The 23,541-nt window shown below is 37.1% G+C and overlaps 2 protein-coding genes and 1 long non-coding RNA gene across 16 annotated transcripts in view; 2 read left to right on the top strand and 1 right to left on the bottom strand.

Moving 5' to 3' along the window:
• LpR2 (Lipophorin receptor 2) overlaps positions 1-22,942 on the bottom strand; it is a 36,286-nt gene extending 13,344 nt beyond the window's left edge. For 3 of the 13 annotated variants that reach the window (XM_017145042.3, XM_017145032.3, XM_017145035.3), the window contains exons 1-5: positions 22,698-22,942; positions 21,484-22,051; positions 12,043-12,183; positions 2,864-2,983; positions 2,314-2,433 (exon numbers count right to left, since the gene is read on the bottom strand). In XM_017145042.3, the coding sequence (XP_017000531.2) occupies positions 2,314-2,433; positions 2,864-2,983; positions 12,043-12,183; positions 21,484-22,039 (937 nt within the window). In that variant the 5' untranslated portion in view covers positions 22,040-22,051; positions 22,698-22,942. Of the gene's footprint in view, positions 1-2,313; positions 2,434-2,863; positions 2,984-7,448; positions 7,678-9,065; positions 9,192-12,042; positions 12,184-21,483; positions 22,052-22,697 lie in introns of those variants that run through there. The other 10 variants (XR_011419324.1, XM_017145031.3, XM_017145033.3 and 7 more) reach the window with 6 other exon arrangements.
• Idh3g (Isocitrate dehydrogenase (NAD(+)) 3 non-catalytic subunit gamma) overlaps positions 1-23,541 on the top strand; it is a 194,528-nt gene that overhangs the window by 38,032 nt on the left and 132,955 nt on the right. The window lies entirely within an intron of this gene.
• On the top strand, positions 13,242-21,247 carry LOC138913552 (uncharacterized). Of its 2 annotated transcripts, none has more exons than XR_011419329.1 (3): positions 13,242-13,326; positions 14,100-14,218; positions 20,454-21,247. It is a non-coding gene; the product is annotated as an uncharacterized lncRNA (long non-coding RNA). The 2 variants fall into 2 exon arrangements; XR_011419328.1 differs by lacking the exon at positions 20,454-21,247 and adding an exon at positions 14,679-15,047.

Here is a 23,541-nt window from a genome sequence, read left to right as displayed (position 1 = left end):
ATTATTATTCTCTTCTTGGTATTTTTCGCCATTTTTCGGCGGTTGCTTAGCATGTACAACGCGTCGTATGCGTGATATGCCTTTAATTGGAATTTACTGTGACCAGCTTACTGAATTTATTCGTCGTTCGCTTGCTGATTATTTACTGAAATTGTCAGGATTCCTTTGAAAGTATTTCAAAAATTTAGTTAAATTTTTGCGTATATAAATTGCTTTCAATAAATATATATTTTCTTTTCGCTTCTATTAATTTTACAAGAAGTATCTTATTACTTGTAAAAAAATCTTAGAATTTTTGTTTTGTTATGATATACATATATACTCATTTATTTATTAGGTTTTATAATAGCCTAAGCTTGCTGTTAATAAACTCATTGAATTAAATATGAATGAAGTCCCCAAGCTACTAATTAAATATAATTGCTTTAAGAATGAAATGCAATACGAAAATAATGTTTTTCAAGTAATTATGCATCCTAGCTTTCTCTTGAATTTGCTCATAATAAAATGGTAGCTCGAACATTAAAATCATTTTCATTTTCGCATCCAGTTGAAACTACTTTTCGATTATTTCGCTTCTCCCTGATATGCCCCTGATATATATTCAATTATCCAATATCATTTTGCCAACCATAATTTATGGCTTCATTAAATTCTCCATCGTTGGTGAGGAGAAAAACATTCACCAGGGGGCTTTCGTATATATAAAATCGTATGTATAAAACTTTCCATTTATATCCATTCGAAGGTAACTACTTGGCAGAATGGACGTTTCATTTTCAGTCTCGTGTGTCCATGGGGACTCAGATTCAGACTCAGCTTCCTTCTTCGGCTTTTGTGAGTCCTGGCAGAATCAATTTGCTGTCGTGGGGTCACAGTCAATGGACCAGTAAGGAAGGTCCTTCCACACATCCGCGCACAAACCTTAAGCATTGTATTCAATAGCATTTTCTTGTTATCTGACGCCAAACCCCATATACTTGCAATTTGATTTTAATTTTATTTAAAATGCTTTTTAGACCATGTACAAGGCATGTCCATGGCCAAGTGCAGCGACCACGCCCCCCTCCGCCTCCAGCCCGCCCTCAGCACTTGAAAGCCAATGAAGCTTAATGCCTTTGTGGGGCAGTTTGCGTTTTGTTTATTGTTCACTACTCCCCCCTCACTACTCCTTTGTGTTGCAAAAGGAAGCCCCGAGTTTTCCCCCATAATGGTAAACAAAGATATGAAGAGTCCGAGTGGAGTGTTAAATGGAATTAAATAACCGGGGCGGCGACCACACAACTGAATATAGCAGTTTTAAAGGCAGTAATCCTTTTGCAGCGAGCTGCTGAACTTTTGCGTCGCCGAAAACCAAGTTAAATTAAGACTCACAGGGGTAACTGGGTAAAAGCAGAAATGTCAACAAGGTTTGATGACAATTTTAAAGCACATAAAAGTCATAAAAAGACACACGCATATTTCCTTTCACATGAGCAGACGTAGCTTTATGCACACACAACATACAGCAGTCGTCAATTTAATAATATTTAAGACGAAGAAACTACAAGAAAATATTCTGACAATTTTTATAAATTGTTTAATTCCTTTGAAATTTTTTAAAATTTTTTTTAAAAGCTATAAATTGATTTATTGATTTTATTAATTTAAAGTTTCACTATTTTTTTGACCACCACTGTAGGTCCTGGCATCCTGGTAGTCGACCACTCAGCCACGAGTCCCAGCGTATAAACCACAGGCTCAATTTGGCGCTGCGTTCGCTTTTTGATTACCGGTTTTTATTTTCATCAAGGATAACATCATAAAAATCGCATCATTTTTTCAATTACAACGCTGAAATTCCGTCCGACATAAAAACATTTTCGTTACCCTCCTTCGCCAGTCTTTCTCCTCTCTTTTATATATATCTACGCCGTATAGTTGGGAAATTGTGTGTCACAGACAATAAACCACTAAACAAGTTACTGTTCAAGAAAAAATTCCGAGAAATAAAGTGGAAAGCGGAAACTACGCCAGGAAAAAGGGAGCTTCAACTGAAGCTTCAGCCTAATGCATAAATACAAATTAGTTCCGCCGATGGTCACGTCGCGATATTGTCCGCAAGGAGTGACATTAATTTATGGCCCGGTCATAAAGTCCTCTTTTGAGATCTCTGGGCCCAGCAGATCCAGCAGACCAGAGGTCTTTCATGGGGCATGCATTTAAATTTCGATTAAGTGACTCCGCTTTTTTGGCTCGTTTTTGGTGATGGACACAAATCCTCCTCGGTAAGTATGCAAATGTGAGAAGGAATAATTCATTCTTTTCGCTTACTGGCACATTCCGATTCGTCGGATCCGTCGCGACAGTCCTCATCGCCGTCACAGAGGAATTCCCGGTGTACACACTGCTCACCATTTTTACACATCGCCATCGTGGGGGAGCATTTACCCCCTGGATATTTTGTTAAATTATTAAAGTTTAAACAAAAGTACTCTTAAAATTTCAAGCTGATTTTACAAATATTATTGTTAAATTAATTTAAATTTTGGAATTATCCTCCTAAATAATTCAAAATTTTAAATTAAAAAAAAATCCTAAAAATCAAAAATTCAAATGTCTTAATAATATTGATATATATGTCTTTTCTTAATATTTTTCCTTTTTTTTTATTTTTGTACTTTTAGAATTTTTCTGTTTTTTGTAAAAAGGTATTCTTAGTTCGAAAAAAAATCTTAAGTAAAATTACTCTGTAGTAAATCTATAAAATTTTTGTTGTAATTCCAGTACCATTTAAAAGCGATTTGCTAGCATTTCAATTACTTTCTCAATCGCATTTAGCCGATACCTACTGTTTAAATCAAAGATAATGGCTGACACTTACGACAGTGGGACGCAGCCTCGTCGCTTCCATCGGCGCAGTCGTTCTCCCGATCGCAGAGCCATCTTTGCGGAATGCACTTTCCGGTGCCACAGCGGAATTGCTCCTGGCTGCAAGTCGATTCTGCAAGGGTAAATGTTTGAAATCAATTTTACATAACTGCTAAAGATAATGGCTTCGATAGAATATTCACATTCCCTTTCCCATTCCCATAAATATATATATGCATTGCACACACAGCATGGCTTTCAAACTTTTAATGCTCGAATGGTTAAGTGTGTCAAAAATAAATGTGATTTTTATGTTCCTGCGGCTTCCGCTTTAGTCTTTGTTTTATGCTTTAGTGCAAATAGTTTTTCTCTCATTTTCTGCTTATTTTATTTTATGACTTTTGCTCTCGACCCAATGGACCACAAAGTGTCTTTAAAGGGCTGCCGCACTAATTCGGAATATTTAATAGAAGGAAAACAATTTGTTTGGCTGACTGAGTGATGGCAATGCAATTAAAAGATAAAAGGAATTCTTGATAGCTTTAGGTTTGGCTTGTTAAACAATTGACAGCAGAATTATGTGAAAAAGCCACCGTTGAGAAAACCTATTTATTGGCTGGCAGCCACAAAGTGGCAATATTGAAAGGCAGTAAAATGGGAATACCGCTTTAAATATTTAATTTATATAAATGGCATTTAAATAAACGGGGTAAAATAGGAAAACTATTTTATTTCAATAAATATTCAGAGATCTTAAAAATTAGCTTAAGTAATAATAGCAGGTATTTTACAGTAATTTTTGTAAAAGAAAATTTTGAAATCGTACCATTCATTAAAAGTTCTGAGCAAATAATGCATTTCCGCTAGATGGCGCCACTTTCAAGCGATTGCTTGCTATGCTGCTTGCATTTCTCTATCCCTCTCACAACCTTTCAGCTGTGTTTATTATATAGACATAAAAAATACACATTTAATATCAATTCTCCTGCATTTTTTCCCTTGCACTTTTCTCAAGCCTGAAACATTTTCCCCAAAGTGTTTCCTAAACGTTGCACCTTTTGTAAGCTCTGCTACAAGAGTGCAGACAATTTGGCGCTTAATTCAAACGAATTCCTTTGAATGACATCTGCATTCGGTTTGACATGACTTTAAGAGGGGATTCTTGGCTGCTCCGCTGGGTGAAGTTTTCCAACCCACCAGGCCATAAACTTAAGCGCAACTTTTGTGGCACTACCGAAACTCCGGCAAACTGTAGGTAACCCCAAGCAGCGAGCACCAAACCCCAAATCCCAAAACCATACCCAAAGTGGAAGTCAAAACCCGGGGGACTCAGACATACAGCCGCCGCAGTGCGAAAAATGCGCATCACGTTCTGCGTTTCGGAGTTTGGAGACCCGGGAAGTCGGAAAATGGGAAAATGGAATGGCGAAAACGTTCCGGGGCGTATTTACCTAGACAGCGGCATTTAGCGCCCCAAAAAAGAACATTAAAAAGGGCTGAGAAGCGGGGAAGATTAGTTTCCCGTGGTCTCTAGTCTGCTTTCGGTTTGATTTAGACTGTGCTTAATGAGCAAAAACACATCAGCGAGACGCGAAGGGAAATGGTTAAAATATTTATAATCAAATTGTGGAGCTGGTAGTGAAAATTCTTGGCAGGTAGTTTTTAGCAAAAATATATAAATGATTTATTTGTCGAACCATAAATAGTCTGTCATCACCAGAAAATTACACACAAAATTAAGGACATTATCCTGGGCTAACGCACCAACAGACATTCTTCACAAGCAATTTGTTTTACTTTAATACACGGCAAGAAAAAGTTATGTTCAGTATAAGATGATGGTAATCAATAAAATAGTACTATAGAAAAATTAAATTTATTTTTTGTGGTTTTATTATGCAAATCCAAATAGTTGAATCGAATATAAATCATACTGGAAATAAATTGAATTTTTATGCCGCTTTTTTGGCCACAAATACTATGCTGTTGATCTTTGCAGGTCCTTCTTCTCCCGATTCTCCCTTTTCTTCTCTTCCAGGACAACAGTCCCCAAGCTCATTTACAGGCCGAAAGCTTAGTGATGGTAAAAGTTGCCTTGTACTCGGAAAGTGTCCAAGGGAAATGGTAAGGGAAAAGTTTCTGCGGTCATTCATCGATTTGGCGCATTAAAAGTTTTCTGATATTTGCCGTTTTCCAATATCCTTTCTACTACTTCTAGTACTTCCCCTTCTTATTTTGTAAAATTAATGCAGGGATTAAGTCGGCTTAAGTTGTAACAACTTAAATATTTTTCAAATCTAATATTCACTTTTATGGAAAAAAAGAAAAATACTTTTATTTATTCCTGAATTTTTTTTGGGCGGAATGGTAAGAAGTCCTAATGAAGTTTGTCTGTCTGGCGGAGCATAAATTGAATTGTCCGATTCATTTAAAAGGCGGAAAGGAAAAAACGGGAAATGGGAAAGTGAATTTCCCCGCCACCTGACCCTTATCTCTTTCCGCCTGTCTCGTCTCAATAAATAAATGAAACATTTGTGCCACAGTTAAGGGGATTTTTTTTTTTTTTTCCACTGTTTACAATTGTTTTCCCCCGCCGGTCTTTTTTTTATTTATTTATTTTGCTGCCTTTGTTTAGAGAAGTATCTGCTTCCGTTCACAGCGGGTTGTGTCGTAAAAAAAGGCTCGCCGCTCGTTGTTTATGGCACCTTTTTCCACTTTATTGAAGTTGTACTCCGCCTCAAGTATTTCAATAAAAAAACGAGCAGCCAAATGGGGCAGCCAAGGGTTTGTTTTTTTGGGCCTGTGGTACATGATACAATGTCGGGCATCATAAATCATTCGGCCAAGAGTCGCCGTCCTAATGAGGCAAAGTTTTATGTTTCATATGGCCTATAGCAACTGTTGCTGTATAAGAATATATTTTGGAGAGTGCAACAAATGGCCCTGCAATCGCGCTTTAAATGTTTGCCAATTTATATGTTAAATAAACTTGTTTCGCGCAGAGACGCAAACAAATTGATTTGCGGAAGGAAAAGAGAGGAGCGAACTGAAAAATACGAAAAGTAATTCCCATTTCTGTGAATTCCTGGCCAACTTAGGATCCGGCCAATTCGATGGATTGCTGCGCTTAAAAATGTGCGGAATACATAATTTATGGGGCTGTCGGGAAAGGAAGGACACGGATTGGGTAGCCGAGGATGTGTGATGTGTGTGTTTGTGCGACTGAAGTTATCTTAGGCCCGCAGTTGGCGCCCAGAATCCTGCATATATATATTTACACAGAAGAAAAAATTTACGAAAGATTGATATATGCTGGTCAATATTTTTAAGATCATTTTATATATCATTTTGATATGAATAAAGTTTAAAAAATACTGAATTTGGTATTTTATATGATATGATAAAATATCGAGTTAATACGAAATAAGGTAGAGTTGACCCTACTTCATATCGAATATTTTTTCTGTGTATCTGTAGGGGACTCAGCTCCTTTTTAGATTTTTCACAAGCTCCTCGGGTGGGTGGCAGTCGGGCTTATCAGCTGTCTGCCTTTTCCAAATGCGCTGCATGAATATTTATGCGCTCGATATCGAGCACTAGCATACCCATGACCAAACCAATATGTATGGCATCCGCACACCACATGATGTAAAAAAAAGAAAAAAACTGCTTAAAAGTCGGCAAGCGTCTTTGCTGCTGTCTTTTGTCCTTTTTGTCTCACTGGCTGTTTACGCGGCGTATGGGTAATGCGCTGTATATGGGGACAACGCGGCGTATGAGCAACGCGGATGAGTATGAGGGCACTTGACGCTACTCTAATGTCTTGGATCAGCCTCTGTTGTTAATGGCCGTCGTCTTCTTTAGTTTAGTTGCCTATAAGTTATTTATTTATTTACTGGCTCTTCTTAGAAACATTTATTTTTCTTTTTTGTCATCTCCGTGGAATTGTAATCGATTTTCGCCTCCACATCCCGTGCCACGCCCTTGCATAAAAGATAACACCCACTCGTACAGACAATAACAGTAAATTGAAATTCACTTGAAGCGGTTAATGGGCCCGGGCTTTGTTATCGAAAAACTTTGACCAAGCCTTCCCATTCCCACTCCCTTGGATATTGGATATTATGGCAGCCTCATGGGGAAGTTACATTATTAAGATAATCGACGGCCGACATTTACTTTGCAATAATACCCGGAATGATAGCAGCTTTTAAATGTGCCAGGCTTTATCGTTGTTTTTTAAAAATTGTCCTTGAACTTGCTAAAAACTTTAAATCGTGTTATTATGTGGGAAAATTTTTTCCAATTAATCAAATAAAAATTTGAATTTTTATCAATTTGAAATATATTTTTATTATAAAATATTTTTAAGCTAACTTTTTAGCCATGTTCTTGAAAATTAATGAACATTTGTATTTTTATTTTAAGGTATAGTTTTATCAAATTGTAATTTTAATTTAAGCTAAGCTAAGCTAAGAACCGTTTCGTAATAGCTGTAAACAAAAATCAGATTTAAGCAGATTTTCCCATCTTAATCTGATAATCTGCTTCGCGGGAATTATCATCCCACAATCATAACCGATTCCCCCCAAACATACCCGATGATACCCGATACAAGGCAGCCTGATGGGGCACTAATCCGGTGATGAGCAGCAGCAGGGAGCAGCTCAGGATGCTGCGTATTGGTCCCATGTTGGTTCTTCGGAGGCTCTACTGTACACTAGGCGGCAGTGTGATAATGTTCTTGCCTAAGTGCTGCGCTGAATTATTAAATTAAATGGCTGTTTATTCGGGTTTGTTGTCGCGCGAATGTTTGCACTGGGCTTTCTTTTGCGAGCGTGTAATCATAATTATTTTAAATGGCAGTCAAGTGGTCGGTGGGCCAGCAAAAATGGCAGCCGGAAACAGAACATCACCATAACATGAGAAAGGCAGTAACTCAAAAGTAGGCAACTGTTTTCCGCTCGCAAATAATAAATAAAGTTTATGCGCGCGAAAACGTCAGTTTAATTGGTTTCAAGTTTTTCCTTCCAATTTATGCACTGCTTTTATTAATGGATTCATTTTTTGTTAAGAACATTTCAATGGTTAATTTGCCTTTTATTCAGTTTATAAATATTTATTGAGCAGCATTTGTTTTGTTCGATTTTCCTTGTGAATTTAAAATTGATTTTGTATTTACTTGTTTACCATCTTTTTGGTTATTAAATAAAGGAATTTAATATCTTTACTTTATGTATTTAAATAGACCATATTATAAGCGAACTCTTTTACAAACTTTGGATTTTAATTATATTTTATGTATTGCTCTCATTGTTTGTTCAGTTTTTACCATTTTCAAGGCATTTAACGCTTTAATTAAACCACTTTTTTTCGTGTCTGCTTGTCTGATTTTTATAGCATTATTATTAATGCGGTCGCTTTATCAGAACTTCACATAATCCTCGCATGGAATATTCGTTTTTTGTTTGTCAGGGGAGTTGAGTTAAGCCGCGTTGAGTGTTTACATTTAATTGCAATTTTGTACTTTGACATGACGGCAGGAATTATGACGCTCAAAAACTCACACACGCTCCAATGAAAATGCAAATTAATAAATATAAATAACAATTATAACGGATTAAAATGCAGGGAAAGTGTGAAGATTTAATATGATTGATCGAATTGCTCCTCAAGTGGCAAGTTTGGCCTGCATTCGGTGTCAAGTTCATGTAATCCAATGCAAAACAAAGACCAAATCCTGGCTAAATCAGAGCCGTTAAGAGCGTTTTGTAAGAGATGTTGCCAAAAACGAGAAAGAGAGGGCGGCGAGTGGGCTAAATGAAAATGTAATAAAAAGTGGCGCGCAGAAGCGTGAAAAAACACACAAAAAACGAAACGGAAAGGCGGAAAACACACAGGCACGGCGGAAAAGCTTCCGTTTTTGGGGGAAAAGCTGCTGCTGTTGCTTTGAGACGCGGCTGCCTTTTGATGTTACCGCCAAAGAGACGCCAGCAAACTGTTTTCAACTGTCTGTCTGCTAAGGTTTCGGCCTTGCCATTGATTTTTGCTGGCCCACAACAGATGTTTATATATTTGGAACTTTATAATATTTACGAAATATTTTATAAATATTTAATAAATATTTTGTATATTGGTTTTTAAAGATTTTTTGTTAGCAAACACTTCAAACTTGAAGAATTTAACTACTTTAATTTTTGTTTGTTATATCTCACTTTTTGTCTTTTACGAAACAGTTTATTTTTTGCCGCCTCGGAGTCCTGAAAACTCAATTATCCTGGCCGGAAAGCACACACGTCCGTTGCTTTGCAGAGCTCGACGCAAACTGAGTTCTGTGTTTGGTCCTCCTTTCATCTGGCCAGATGTAGTAGACCCAGAGCCCATTATTTCGCAGACTCCCCGGCAGAAGCTTGCACTCAAAGTGATAAGAGTTCCACTCAAAGCACTCAAACTCACAGGGGAAAAAACTCACTCGAGCAAATGAGTGACTTGTGGGCTGCAACTCACAGGCGATTTTGATTAGAATCCATTCAATTAAGGTCTTTTAATTGTGCGCACTTAGATTGCGATTTGTCAAAACAGAAAAACCCCGAAACCCATTGACCCCAAGCCACTTGAAAGTAATCTTAAGTGGTATAATTATTGGCGCCTAGTAAAGTGCTGTTCTATAAGTTCTACTGATAAGGAAGGTTCAGTTCGTCTGCTGGACTCTCCCCCGATTATAAAGCTAGAGATCCGGCGGAATCTGCTTCTATATGTGTTTTGGGTCAAGTTTGAACCGCATTTCCTTGTTGTTGTCCGACCGTTCTTCTTGTTTTGTTCATAATTTTGTTTATAACTAGAAGTTCTCGATTATAGGAATGCGGAAGATATGTTATGTTTTTATTATGGGAAGAAAAGAAACCATGACGGCTAGCTCAGACAGTTATCATTCAAGTACTTATTAGGGTAAATTGGGATTTTTATTTATTATTCCATTTTGAGGAATTAGACTTGTTTATGTATGTTTCGGGGAATTTATTGAAATATTTTTATTGCAAAAATTGTACTTAATGTATTTTCTACAACAATACAATATATTTCGGGGAATTTGACTGCTTTGCGTTTATTTAAGTTTCCAGGAATTGCACTTTATTGAAATATTTATTTTGTCGCCTAAATATTAGGTACTAAAAGTAGGCAGAACTAACTCGAAAACAAAAAAATAGATTATAATAATAGGCAAAGCACTGACCTGCGAGTACTTTAAAAAATCAGATTATTAAATTGCTTTCTTATCAACAATCTCATACAATGTAGTTTCGGTTTATTCTGGTTTTCTAATTTATTTCTTGTGTTTAGTTATACCTATTAATAACAGTCCTACAACATAAGTGAAATACGTAATGTAGTAATTACATTTTCTAATGAGCAAACAAAACCTATTTGTAATATTAATTTGTAATTATTTATGTATATATTATTCGTAATAAATTAAACTAATTTCCAGGGTGGCCAAGTATTGTTTTGACAAATTAAGCTTGCCAAAATATTTAATTTCCCATCAGTGCCATGCAGTACTTGGAGCAATCAAATCGAATTGAGTTGTTTGTTCTTTGAGTGATTAAATCCATTCGATTTGAGCACTTCGGGGCCAGTTTATCAACCAAGGCTGATGCAATGGCTTAGTTAAATTGCACTTGACTTGTTTGCAGTGCCCCTAAATTAGACTCAACTCGACTGTAACTGGGTTGTTGGTAATTTACCAGGCGTGTGCTCGACTTAAGACCCCCTATACTATATATAATTGCGGCTCAGCTGAGTTCTGTGCTTAAAGACTAAGCCCGAAAACCCAGGCGAGTGCCCAATATTTACGGCTGGCAGTGTTTTGAGCACTGCTGCCTGAAAGTAGGCAATGGTAATTTTTTCGGAAACCCCAGGCCAAACAAAGTCAACGAACCGTGGATCGAAACAGACTGGTCTGCTACAAACCAAACTTAAATTAAATGCAGGGGCTAATAGAAAAAAGAGAACACACACAGGGAGTGTAAAAATTAAATGAAAATAAATTCGAGGAGTCAGAGAGGAGGATTTGCGGGGAAAGTCCTGCCTACATGACACTAAATAAACAGCCAGTTGTTACTTACTCAACAGCGAAGCCAAACAAATGGCAAGAGCAGAGAAACAGAAAAACAGAAAACACCAAAACCAATACGAAGGCAAACAGCACACGCAGAGCGAAGTAAATGGTTAGTTCTGTGACATTTCTAAATTGAAAAACTACAAATGACTGACAACAGATTAGAGCGAGAGCGCACGTAGTTCGCAGGCAACAGCTGGGTTTTCACTGGGTCCTTCCCCCGCCGTAAATCCCCATATCCCAGTCCCCATGGCAAACCCAATTCCGTTGCTTGACTTTGTAGGATATGGCCCAGCTCTCGGCCATGGCCACACACATAAGAAAATAAATAATCAAAAGGAAAAAAATAAAAAGAAGAAACAACACCAGCTAGGAGTAGAAAAAATTGGCAAAACTTTACTTTAAAAGGCTCTGGAAAAAAGATACAGCAAGAAAAAGTAAGACTGCAAATACATTTTGCGGCTCTGGCTGTTGATTTCTTTCAAGTGCGCCGTTTTGTGCAACCTTTCGAGAGTATTTGAATAAGACAACACAGCTGAAGTGAAGGCCTAATCAAAGCCGGACGGATACAAATTGTAAGAAACAGGAATTGAGAGTGGCAAGGACAGAGCAATACAGATTTTCTAGTGATTTATTTGTATTTATAGAGGTAGCTACATGATGAACTCGAGGATGTGATTGTTGAAAAGAGGTTTGAAACTATAGATTCCTATATAATAAAGGAGGTTTTAATTGGAGGATTGGAAATGTACTTGGAACTGATTTTTCACACTCAAAAAAAAACATACATTTTATTGCAGGATTGGAAATGGTTTATCATATTTTAGAACAAGTTTTGGGTTAAATTTTAAAAAAATTTCGAAACTTAAAGATTTTGAATGAACCTATTTAATGGGAAGATTGAAAATGTACATGGAATTGGTTTTCCTCACTTTATGTTTTGTAAAATTTGATTAAAATTATTAGATAATAATTGAGTATAAAGAATTTTAAATTTTAAAGAAACCGATCAGATCAATCAGAGTTTTTTTATTTCCTAAGTTAAATTAGAATTTTTCTCGCTGTGCACTCACCTATGAACTTGCACTCCTCCAGTCGCTCATCGCTGTGGTCCCGACAATCAGAGTGCCCATCGCACGCCCATCGTATGGGGATACACTCGCCCGTGGAGCACTGGAACTGCTTCTCATCGCAGTGGTTGGACAGACTGAGCGCTGCAAAATCAAATGCATATTAATTAATTAAGTTGGAAATCCTCGGGTTAGCCGCAGACTATAATTAAACGGAAATGGGAGACGATGGCGGACCGTAAGTTGGAGTTTTGTCCCAATGGGAGGGCCTAATAAAATTCATAACTAAAATTTAAGTTGAAAACTTTGGCTCGTTAAGCACACACTGAGGAAGCGAGATAGCGATGGTTAGATGGGATGGGCCAGGGTTTTGTGGTAAGATGGTAAGGCGCTTGTTGACAAGCCTTAAAACCCTTTTTAATGAAAGCCGAGACTTGACAATAAACAAAAACTTGTAAATAATGAAATCCAACCGAAAGGGCGGTGCTTCACATGTCCTGTATACATAAATTCTGGTTGGGTGAGTGTGGGTGTTTCTGCGGTCCATGTTTCTGGCGGTGAACCGCAAAGGGCAGCCGCAAATGAAGGGCAGAAAGTTTTTGGGGAATTAATAAGCGAGAATTTCGGATGGCAGCTAGTTGGAAAGTTGAAAAGTGTCGCCTGGAATGGCTTCATCAATCGTTTTACGGGCCCCTTGACATTTCACTCGGCCGCCTTAATCTATCTTTCATTTTCTCTGTGTCTTTCGGCCGATTAGCATATATGCTAAAGCCCACCGACTTTCGGTTAATGTGCCACCATTATGCCAAAGTGTCTCAGTTCTCCCTGGATGTGTGTGTGTGAGACGGTCTATCCGCGTGCCATTTACCGTTTAATTGCGCGCGTTTAACACAAATTGACAATTGCTTGGGAAACGTCACAATCACGCACGAGCTCACCCTGAAAGTCACGCACACCGACATAAAAAAGGGTGGACCCTAACTGCAATCAAGGGACTTGAGATCATAAAGTTGCGAGTCTCAAGAAATAAAGATTTTTTAAAATATTTTTTTAAACATTTCTTTTGATTTAAATATTTTAATAAAAATTAAGCATACAACTGTTAATGGGATGCTTAAACCATCTGTAAATATATTAAAAAGATAAGTAAGAAACCTAAGAAAATTTGTATGATTCTAGATATTTCACAAAAACAATTTTATCTTTGACCAACATGTCGTATAAGTTATTTTTGTGAAAATTGTAATTGAAATTACTACCCCAGACATTAAAAATGGATTGCTATTTGTAAGTTAAGATCATTTTGCTTACTTCTACATTTTAAATGGATGTATTTGCAACTTAAAATGGAGATCACATTGGTCCAGTCCTTTATACACTCGCCTACGCATTTAATTACCAAATCAGACCTGTCATGCATTCTGCCCTGAGCACGCACACACGTCCAGGAGCACACACACACTCGCACATTTGATAAGTGTTTGAGTGTGTCTGTGTCAGTTGTTCATTACCAGGGGAAATTCAAGACATGCAAGGCTTCAAATTCCTCCTGCCATCGCTTCAAATTTTTCGCTGATTGTATTTTTTCCCCCTGCCTTTCTTTCGCCCCTGCACTTTTGCATTTTCTTCATATATGCATGTATGTATTTATTTGCCAAAAATATATTCAACGTTTCCCCCTGCCTTTTGCCTTTTATTCTTGTGGAGCTGGAAATTTTTTATTAGTCCCCGTAAATTATTAAAAATGTGCGCACACATTTTGAATTTATGAAAAGAGTTTTGTTTGCTCCTGTCGTCTGCACTTGTTTGGCGCTCACAGATTGCAATTGCCATTGTAGACAAATCTGTATGTAAAAGTGCAATGCAATTTGCATTTTAAGTGAGTCGTTTAGTAGCTTAATTGAAATAAATATTAAAGGAGAGAATGCCCCTTATCCAATCCGTTTGACAGGGCTTAGATTAGTCGGGTTGCATCACGTGCTGCAACCTGAAACCGAAACCGAAACTAAAACCAATTTATTCATCTCCTATTTGCATTCTATTTATTTTTGCATTTCCAGAAATATATTTTACGGCCGGCAATTGGTTAATGGACACTCACAAAGTATTTTCCTTGATTCGTTTTTGCAATGCATTTATCGTTTTCATCTGTCAAGCAAGTTTATTTTAATTCACAAAGGTAAGTAAAAGCATTCATTTAAAAAGCTTTAAATACTTTGCGGCGATTTTCTTAATGAAATGTGAAATTATGCGGCAAACAGAATTTTTAAGTATGCTAAGGAAGCTTTAAAAAACAGATTATTTCCGGCTTTTATTAAAACTCAAATTATTTTAAATTATTAAAATTCCTGTATAATCTTTTTTATCGAACATTACTTTCTGGAAAAACACATTTGTAAGGCGGATATACAAGTTAAATGTTAAATAAATGTTGTTTTTGTTTTTAATATTCCTTATCAATTTCCTCTCCCGGCCAGCTTTTTAATAAAAGTTATACCTTTAAATTTCTGTATATTCTTTTTTTTATCAAACTTTAGTTTCTAGAAAAGCATATTTTTGAGGCGTATATAAGTTTGTTTTCATTGGAAATTAAATTTATATTTTTTTCTAAGTATATACCTTATCAATTTCCTCTCCAGGCGTTTATTTCCACGGCAATTCACCCAGTTCTGCCGGCCAGCTATTTAATACAAATTAAATCAGTGGGGCAATAATTTCTGGTGCGTTCCACAAAGACCACAACGATGGAGCAGCTGCCTTCGTGGGTAATAGCCGCCAATTTGATTGACAGAATCAGAATCACAAATGTCCGTCCGACGAACAGCAGGCAACTGGCCAATTAAATGCTTAATGCGAAGTTCATTGAACAGTTTTATTTTACTTTACTTTATTCCATTCCATGCCCAGGAATCAATCAGGAAAGAAAATGCTGGTCAAGAGTGTTTCACATGAAAATCTCGCACCATTAATTCAATGACAGCAAAGGGCATGACAGGAGGGCCGTCTTGGTTGGCCAAGAGGGCGAAATAATAAACAGAAATCAGCGCAGAAGTCAATCAGAGTTCAAATCAATATAAATGCTTTATTAATGGCCCGAAAGGTTGTCGATGTTGAGTTGAGATGCCAAACCCCCCGATTTGATTACGCCTGCAATCCTATTAATAGTAGGTGATTAATCACTGATTTGCCCATGGTCAATAGGTACACCGCAATAACAATAGGGAATTACGCAAATTTAGATAAAATATTAGACCAGCGAATTATGATAGCGAGAACTTTGCACCTGAACAGGCGTTCGATGTGATAAGATTATTTTACGCATTGGTTTAATGAATTTAATCGTTCTTTTGTTGACTATAAACTATTTTTAAGGATGGGCAGGTTACAGTTACCTAATGTAATTGCCCCTAGATTTGTTGTTACGCAATGAAGTGGTCATTAAACTTCTGTTGTAAACCTAAGCGGGTCATTAAAATGTTTACCATGTTTATTTTAAAAACTTACATGTTGTTAAACTTTCAATCCTGCTACAAAGAAATGTTTTAACTATTTTGCAGGTCGGTCAAAAGGTACAATTACTTAATTAGGTGCTAACAAATTGTTCTTGGTCTTTGCTAATTTTATAAAATGACACAAAGTTAAGTGCTAACTAGTTTTTAGGTCGGAAGTAAAATGCAGGTTTTAATTATAGGTACTCAGAATTATTTTCGACTGTTTGCTTTAAAGCTCTTTTTAATGACAGTCATTACATTAGAAAACTTTCAAACGCTGTTAAATTTCCATATTAGCACCTTGGTATCCCATTCCTTCTAAAGTTTTCCAAACACAGATATTTCGTATAGATTATTCAGTTATCTGACTTTCTGGAAGCGCCTGCTGGTCACTCCAGATAAGACAGATACCCTGCTGAGTGGACAAAAAAAGCAAAACTATAAAACACTATCTAGAGATACGAGTACTACGATTTTGCAGACACCTTATCAAGCACCACGTAATGTTTTGGTACCGTTTTAAAGAGTTATTGTAGTTTTTATGGCTTGAATAGATTTCGACTTAGTCATAAATTCGATTGGCGGGTAAGCGGAAGATTAATAAATTCTCTTATCTCACAAGTGTCTAAAAAAAGTCATAGCTACGTAGTAGGATTTAATTATAAATTTTCTGGTCGAGCATGAGAAGTCAAAAAATAGTTTATGAAATAGGCAAGACAATATATGAAATTTGTATGCCCTTTTAAGTTCCGAAATACCTTTTATCTCTAAGGCTATTATCTCATAATTATAATAATTTCGTGTGATTTTTTTCCACTGCCTGCATGGAGATAACATTTTGGGTTGATAAAAATGGGTACCTTTTGCCATGACGATAAAGAATAATCAACAAATAATTGTATAATCATGTGAACATTGCGCTTTGGATATCAACCTGTACCCAGAAAACTCCAAAGAGTCAACCCATTTTAAAGTTAAAAACCAAAGAGAAACTATTCAAACTGCTCTTAAATGTTGTTGGCAAGAGATGTGAATTCATTCGATATGCTTCATTACGAGTGTCTTGTTATTGTTTTTGTGGTTAATGGGAAAAAGGTGGCCTGATCGCTAACGTCATAGCCGGGCCAAAATAGTCAAACAACATTATTAAAAGCAACAATAACAATTACTCACACAACTGTTTGGGCGAAAATGGCATTAACGTGACTCAGTACTATATCTGCTAATAATGAATGATGTTCCTTATAGTCGCTCAGGAATTTCGCCAACGTCATCGGCTGTTTGTTGTGAGATGTAGCGCCAGGCGATTATAGAGCTTCCCTACCCACATAGAATATCTAATGAATGCATTTTCGTACTCGTGATTTGCTGGGAATTTTTTTTCGACAAGCCAACACATCACGCCACTTTTTTGCCTTGTAAATGAATTTGGCTCGCCAACGCTGCGTATGCGTAATATTTTAATTGAATTCCCCCGAAAATAGAAAACCAATTAGGAAAGAGAAATTCACTGGGTTTGTGTGAGTGGGAAAAAGGCAGCGTCTTAAAGGCCAACAAAGCTCTGACCATCACACCTCGTTGGCCGTTCTGTTTAGAGCAACTTTGAAAAAAAAACAGTTAACACCGTTTGATTGTGTTTTGCATGCTCGGCTTATGAAATTTGTCACTCGAGCACGAACAATTGTATTGCACTTATTCGGCTTCCCAATAGTGGTAGTGGTGGTGGAAATAAAAACCAGTTTTCAACAAAAAAAAAAAAAATCAAAAGAAAATCGTTTTTTGTGCCCCATAATTATACATAATGGCAAATGTTTTTGTAATTAAGGCAGTTGCAACGAAACGAAAACGACGTCGTCCAGGGACCAAGTTTGTATCAGGGACAGTCGAATCCAGAGCACGTGCAAATTCCAGGCATAATTAGCCAAGTTAATTATAAATGTCCCGGCCAAGTTGGGACGACGACGACTGGCCTTTTTTTAAGTTTCCTTCCAGGCGATGAGCAAACTTGTTTCAATTCGATTTTGAAATAAATCAACTCGGCCAGGAAGTCGCATGCGATGCCTGGGAAACTTGCGATGTCGTTCGAAGCCAGTCATTAAAGCTGTCAAGGACGTGCCCAGAAGTTGCTGCCAAATGAGAGTTGTCAATGCTGTCCGCCCAGAGTAATTTCAATTTTGATTCTGATTCCGATTTAGCTGGCTGCGAGTTTAGTTGGGCGGAAATAACTGTCATCCGTGACCCATATCCCCTATTAAAACCTGTCTAACGATTTACTTGACACCTGAGCTTTTGCCTTTATTGAAACTGTCAGCGAAACTACAGCGAAAATGCATTTGTTTCGCCAGGAACTATTTATAACGGCTAACATATATATTTTTGACATCGTTAGTAGACTATCCTATGAAGCAACGGTTTATACTTTGCCAATCATCTGCCTTTAACCTTTAAGCTACGGTTATTATCATGACCCAGCGAAATTCATTTTGTTTTTAACTTTGACATTCGTTGGCATAAATTCAAGTTAACCAAGTTGAAGGTTTCATTAAAATTTTAAAAGAAACTTGCTTCGAGTTTAACCATTTGTAATTCCCCTACTGTGAACCTAATGACATAAACATCTTAGTTATCAATCACGTGGATTTTTTTTAAGCAATGGTAAATAAAAATGTTAAATTCTGGTCTTTTTGCTTTTTTAATTTCTTGAAACTATGGCCTGATTTTTAATGAATGTCTATTTAATTGTAATTTCCATACTGTTCCTTAAAATTGTGCCAAACACTTGATTTTGAATATCCATATATGGAAATGATTTACGTAGGGGTTTGCTTATTGCCATTGAGTCAAAATCTGCCAAGTGGGCCACCCCTGTTCCGAAGGTCCGATTTTCATCGAACTTTTTTACTTTTCCGGTTCACAACGAAAATATAAGAACTTCATTTGAACGATTTTGCGAAATTTTGAGTTTTACCGGAGTTATAGGGGTCAAAACATGGCATTTTTGTCACTTTTTCGAAAAAGTTGCACTCAGTCATTAATTCATAACTTCGGAACGGTTAGAGATATCTTTATGATGTTTTCACTAATCGCTCAAGAATTATTATGGCTTTCCATAAAAAAATGTAAAAAAAAATTAAAAATTTTTGTTCTTAAAAATAAATCAACATTTTTTTTTAGTTTTTATTTTTTTCAGTGTTCTTCACCAGCTATAGGGTTTAAAACCATTTGAAAATAAAGTTTGATTCATTACGAAAAAGATCCAAAAAAAAAAAAGAGTGGCCCGGCCAAAGGTTTTTCGCAATATCGATTTGAAGAAGGGCGCACAGCGGTTTCCCATACAAAAACGGCTTGCTCGTGAAAACTGGCTGGTCAACACATGCCGTAGCGAGCGTAGCGTCAGCTGTCAATGGGGGACTTTTTGCCGTTTTGTATGGGAAACCGCTGTGCGCCCTTCTTCAAATCGATATTGCGAAAAACCTTTGGCCGGGCCACTCTTTTTTTTTTTTGGATCTTTTTCGTAATGAATCAAACTTTATTTTCAAATGGTTTTAAACTCTATAGCTGGTGAAGAACACTGAAAAAAATAAAAACTAAAAAAAAATGTTGATTTATTTTTAAGAACAAAAATTTTTAATTTTTTTTTTAATTTTTTTATGGAAAGCCATAATAATTCTTGAGCGATTAGTGAAAACATCATAAAGATAAATCTAACCGTTCCGAAGTTATGAATTAATGACTGAGTCCAACTTTTTCGAAAAAGTGTCAAAAATGCCATGTTTTGACCCCTATAACTCCGGTAAAACTCAAAATTTCGCAAAACCGTTCAAATGAAGTTCTTATATTTTCGTTGTGAACCGGAAAAGTAAAAAAGTTCGATGAAAATCGGACCTTCGGAACAGGGGTGGCCCACTTGGCAGATTTTGACTCCATTGCTTATTCATTATCATCGCTTACACAAAAACAGCAGCGTTCAAAATAATAGCAGTTAAGTTAAAAAAATCTAAAATATTTAAGATGACGTTACTTAAAACAGTTAAGTAAATACTATCATAAACTTATAATTATAGCAGTAACCAATTTGTTAAAATGTTTTCCCTAATTTTTTGCTTCTAGAAATTAACCAGAAAAGCCAAGTCAAAGGTGGGGTTTAGAAATGCTTGGTTTTATCGAGTAGTAATATTACTTTAAAACCCCTTAACGCCGCTATTAAACTTTGCTTGGCAATAGCAAATGTTTAAAAATAAATCGAGGCATTTCCAGTTTTTATTCTAGTTGTTTATCTGCCACGTGCTGGAGTCATTTTGAAAGAAACTTTGACCAATGTGCAAGGCCAAGAAACTCCAAGAATCAGACACTTGTTGCTCTTTTCATTCTCTTCTTCCCCGTCTGTTTCTCTCCTCTTCTCTCTCTCTTTCTCTGTGTTTTCTCTGCGAGTTTCACAAGAGCCGCCGGAGTTAAAGTCTTCAAGTGGCGCTCCATTCGCTTCGTGGAGCGAAGCCGGCCGGTAGAAAAAATAAGCATAAAACGGAATAATTACAAGGGGAAGCAGAACAAGCAAAGAGTGTACACTGAGAGAAATTAATTCAACATATTTTATTTTTCAAAAAAAATTAATCTTCTTTAAGAAAATATTAAAATTCACTAGGATCACTAGGATTTACTAGTTTGGAATACAAAATTTAAATGTCGTAAGCAGCTGTGTTTATAAAATTCAGAAATTTCATATTTTTAGTTCGGTCAAATATATAGCATTTTTAGATATTTTCTTAAAGTTGTTTCAACATTCGTCGCACTGATTTATACCAAAATTTTTTTTATGTTTTTATTTAAAAATATAATACAACATTAAATCAATTTTTTACGAAATTATTTTTTGTTTCTTATGTTTTTTTTTGTTTGTAAATTTTTATGTGATATTTTTCCCAGTGTAAGCAGACGCGAGTGCGGAGGAAAGTAAAAGGTTTGTGCCGACAAAAAAGAGTGGAAAGGAGTTGTGGACAGGGGGGAAAATCGGGGGAAGAGCTCTGCAGTCTGAAAATCGTATGACGTTGTGGAATGTGGAGACATGGAAATGGAAGTGGAGTTTACTGGCATTGCCAGACGCTTTGGCTTTCGGCTGGCTGGCAACAAAATTCACATAAATAAAACTTGAGCCGAGTATGTCGGAGTCGGGAGTCGCATTCGGAGCCTTAGCTAAAATCGGAGCCGGGCTGGAAATCGGGGTATATATATATACACATGAAGCCGTGGCTGGTGGCATGATCGCCAGAAATGCGAGAGGCGGTGGCAGCAACAACAATAAACACCGCCGCCCCTTACACTCGGAGAAATCGAAGAAGATCTGATAAAGTCTGGCCGTGAATGGAACAATGGCACTAATTAGGATTAATGATAGCGGGAACACTAAGGTTTCTATCAAGGTTTTTTTAAAGTCTTTGTTGTGTCGAAATTGATCTCCCATTACTCATAATTGGTTAGGCCTTATAGCAAATATGGATTTGCAATAAAATATGGCAATGAAAAAATGGCTTTACCGTTTTATAAATGATTCATTTTTCTATGGTTGGAAATTACTTAAGCTTGTTATAAAAAATATGACTGCAACTTGGATTATCAATATAAATCATTCTATTGAGAGCTTAACGGCAGTAGTATTCTAGTTGTCATGTATTGTAAATTTTTAGTTAAATCATTTTGTTATCTGTATTTTGATTCATTCAGAAGTCTAAGTAAGGGTTATTTTTAAAATTTATAATAATAATTTAGAAATATTTCTAAATTTATAGATTTCTAATACTCTAGTTGTTAGTCTAAGTGATGATGTGATGTTAATACTTGATACATCATTAATGTATAAATATTAAAATAATTTTAATAATAATGTAGATTTAAAATTCGCCTAGAAATATTTTTCTCCCTGTTAGTAGTTTAAATCAAGTGGTTTTTAAGAACTCACATATATCCAGTGGGGTTCCGATCTTGCCGGAGACGTTTAGGAACTTCAAGGGATTTCCGTTGAACACCGAGTTGATGGAGTTGCCAAAGTTGCCCATTCCGATTCCCATTCCAGATCCAGATCCACTAGGACTTGGACTTATGCTATTCGCGGCCGCCGGAGCCAGGTGCTTCAGCTGATCGAGGGTCGGTCCTAGAGTACTGGCCTTCAGTCGCTCCAGCAGGGCCGATCCACTCAGATTGTGCATTATCTCGCTGGCAGTGGGCGTGGCAGCCGTGACCTGGGCGGCATTCAAAGCCGCTGCATTGCAGAACTTGCTGATGCTCAGAATGCAGGTGATGAAGAGCAGGTGAAATGATGAGGTGAAGCTGAAGCTGATCAGCTGCTGCACTTTACTCTGATAATGTGTGCTGGCGCTGTAGAAGAAGCCACTGGTTTTAGATGGTTCTTTATAGCAACTGCTACTGCTACTCCCACTTTCATTTGTTCGTAAATCATCTGTGTGGGTTGTTTGAAAGCTTTCCGTGAATTCCGGCAGGTGGCAGGCTGTTGCCATCTTTTGCAGCTGCTAGAATGTATAGGGTAAAAACTCACTTTAGACGCACTTTTCACTCTAATTTCGATTTGCCAACTTATTTATATACGGCCATCTTATTAAATAATAAGTCCAACACGCAACGTTTGCCAAAAAACACAGAAATTTCACAAAAGTGAGAGAATGAATCGAATGTATCGGGAAGAGAGTGCAAGGTAGAGGCGGCGATAAACATGCTGAAAAAGCCACGACCGAAAAAAGAAACATCATACGATGTTGCGAAAAAAAAGAAACAGCATAAGAGCAAAGAAAACACGAAATACACAACACACTCACAAAAAAGTGCAAACTTAGGGCGACGACTTTGGTCAAAACGAGGGTTAAACCTCTTGCTGTCTCTGTCGCTCATCGTATTGCCGTCTCTTTCTACTCTTTATTTGAATATATCAGCTATCAGCGCTGTAACGTGTGATAAGCCCAGGTAAGCCCAGGTAAGTCATGCGCAGCCACTACCCATTGACACCATTCCCTTTTCGAATGGGTTCCGTTTATTTTTTATTCCAAATCTTTTATTTATTTTTTGTTTTATGGCAAAGGCTAAACACATGTTCAGCCGAAATTTATGCTGTTTTTTTCACATGACATATTGACGTAACGTTTGGCCAAAATAGATTCATACATTATTTTTCAATTAACACTTTTTTCCGCCCGACAAACGCCGATGATGATGAGCTGGCCTTTAAAGCCCCGGCTTGAACTTTTTTTATTTGCTCTGAACTTTTGCTTTCCGAAACTTTTTAGCGTTCCGAAATCTCTCGGTTTAACGGTGAAGTTAAAATATCCAAAGCATGGGGCGGATACGCGATATGCGACTAGCGACGACCCAACGGCACGCACTGCGGTTTCAGACTGCTGACTTCCACTGCCGGTGGAATATCATATCGGCGGACCAATAGCACTGTTTTCAGGCCTTCGGGAGAGCTCGTTTTTCGCTCGGCTGCGAACCGAAGATCGCCACGCGTACAAGATCTTACCTGTCATCAGAAAAAAGAGAGCGGGAAAAATCGACGTCATCAGTGGTGGAGGCCCCGTACTAAAGAGCGATACGATTATCACGCTCACCAAAAACTAAGGGACTATAAAACCAACGAGCACTCTTCAACTGACATTGAATTGGCATGAGCAGGTGGTTCTCTCTTACGACCCGCTCTCTTAACAATCCATTTTGGAGGTGTGTTCCCTCCACTTTTTTTGTCGTTCTATGGCCAATTAGTGGGGTAGGCAATTTCTGTAATTATAGGTCTAAATTGTCTGTTGGATGGGGTCAAACTGTCAAGGCTTCGATTGAAAACAATAATGGGATTTTTGATTTAAATACACCTGTGTCTCTGATAGATCAATTGCTTGGGAAGCAAATATTCGAATGCATGAAAAGATCATGCATAAATTTTAACTAACATAACAAATTTAAATTAACATCTTCAAACGTTGAAGGGCTTTTAGCAAGTCTGAATGGCACAACA

This window comes from Drosophila takahashii, chromosome 3R, assembly GCF_030179915.1.
Source record: "Drosophila takahashii strain IR98-3 E-12201 chromosome 3R, DtakHiC1v2, whole genome shotgun sequence".
Taxonomy (NCBI): Eukaryota; Metazoa; Arthropoda; class Insecta; order Diptera; family Drosophilidae; genus Drosophila; species Drosophila takahashii.
The sequence above is the reverse complement of the archived record's forward strand: the minus strand, read 5'-3'. Positions and strand labels throughout refer to the sequence as shown.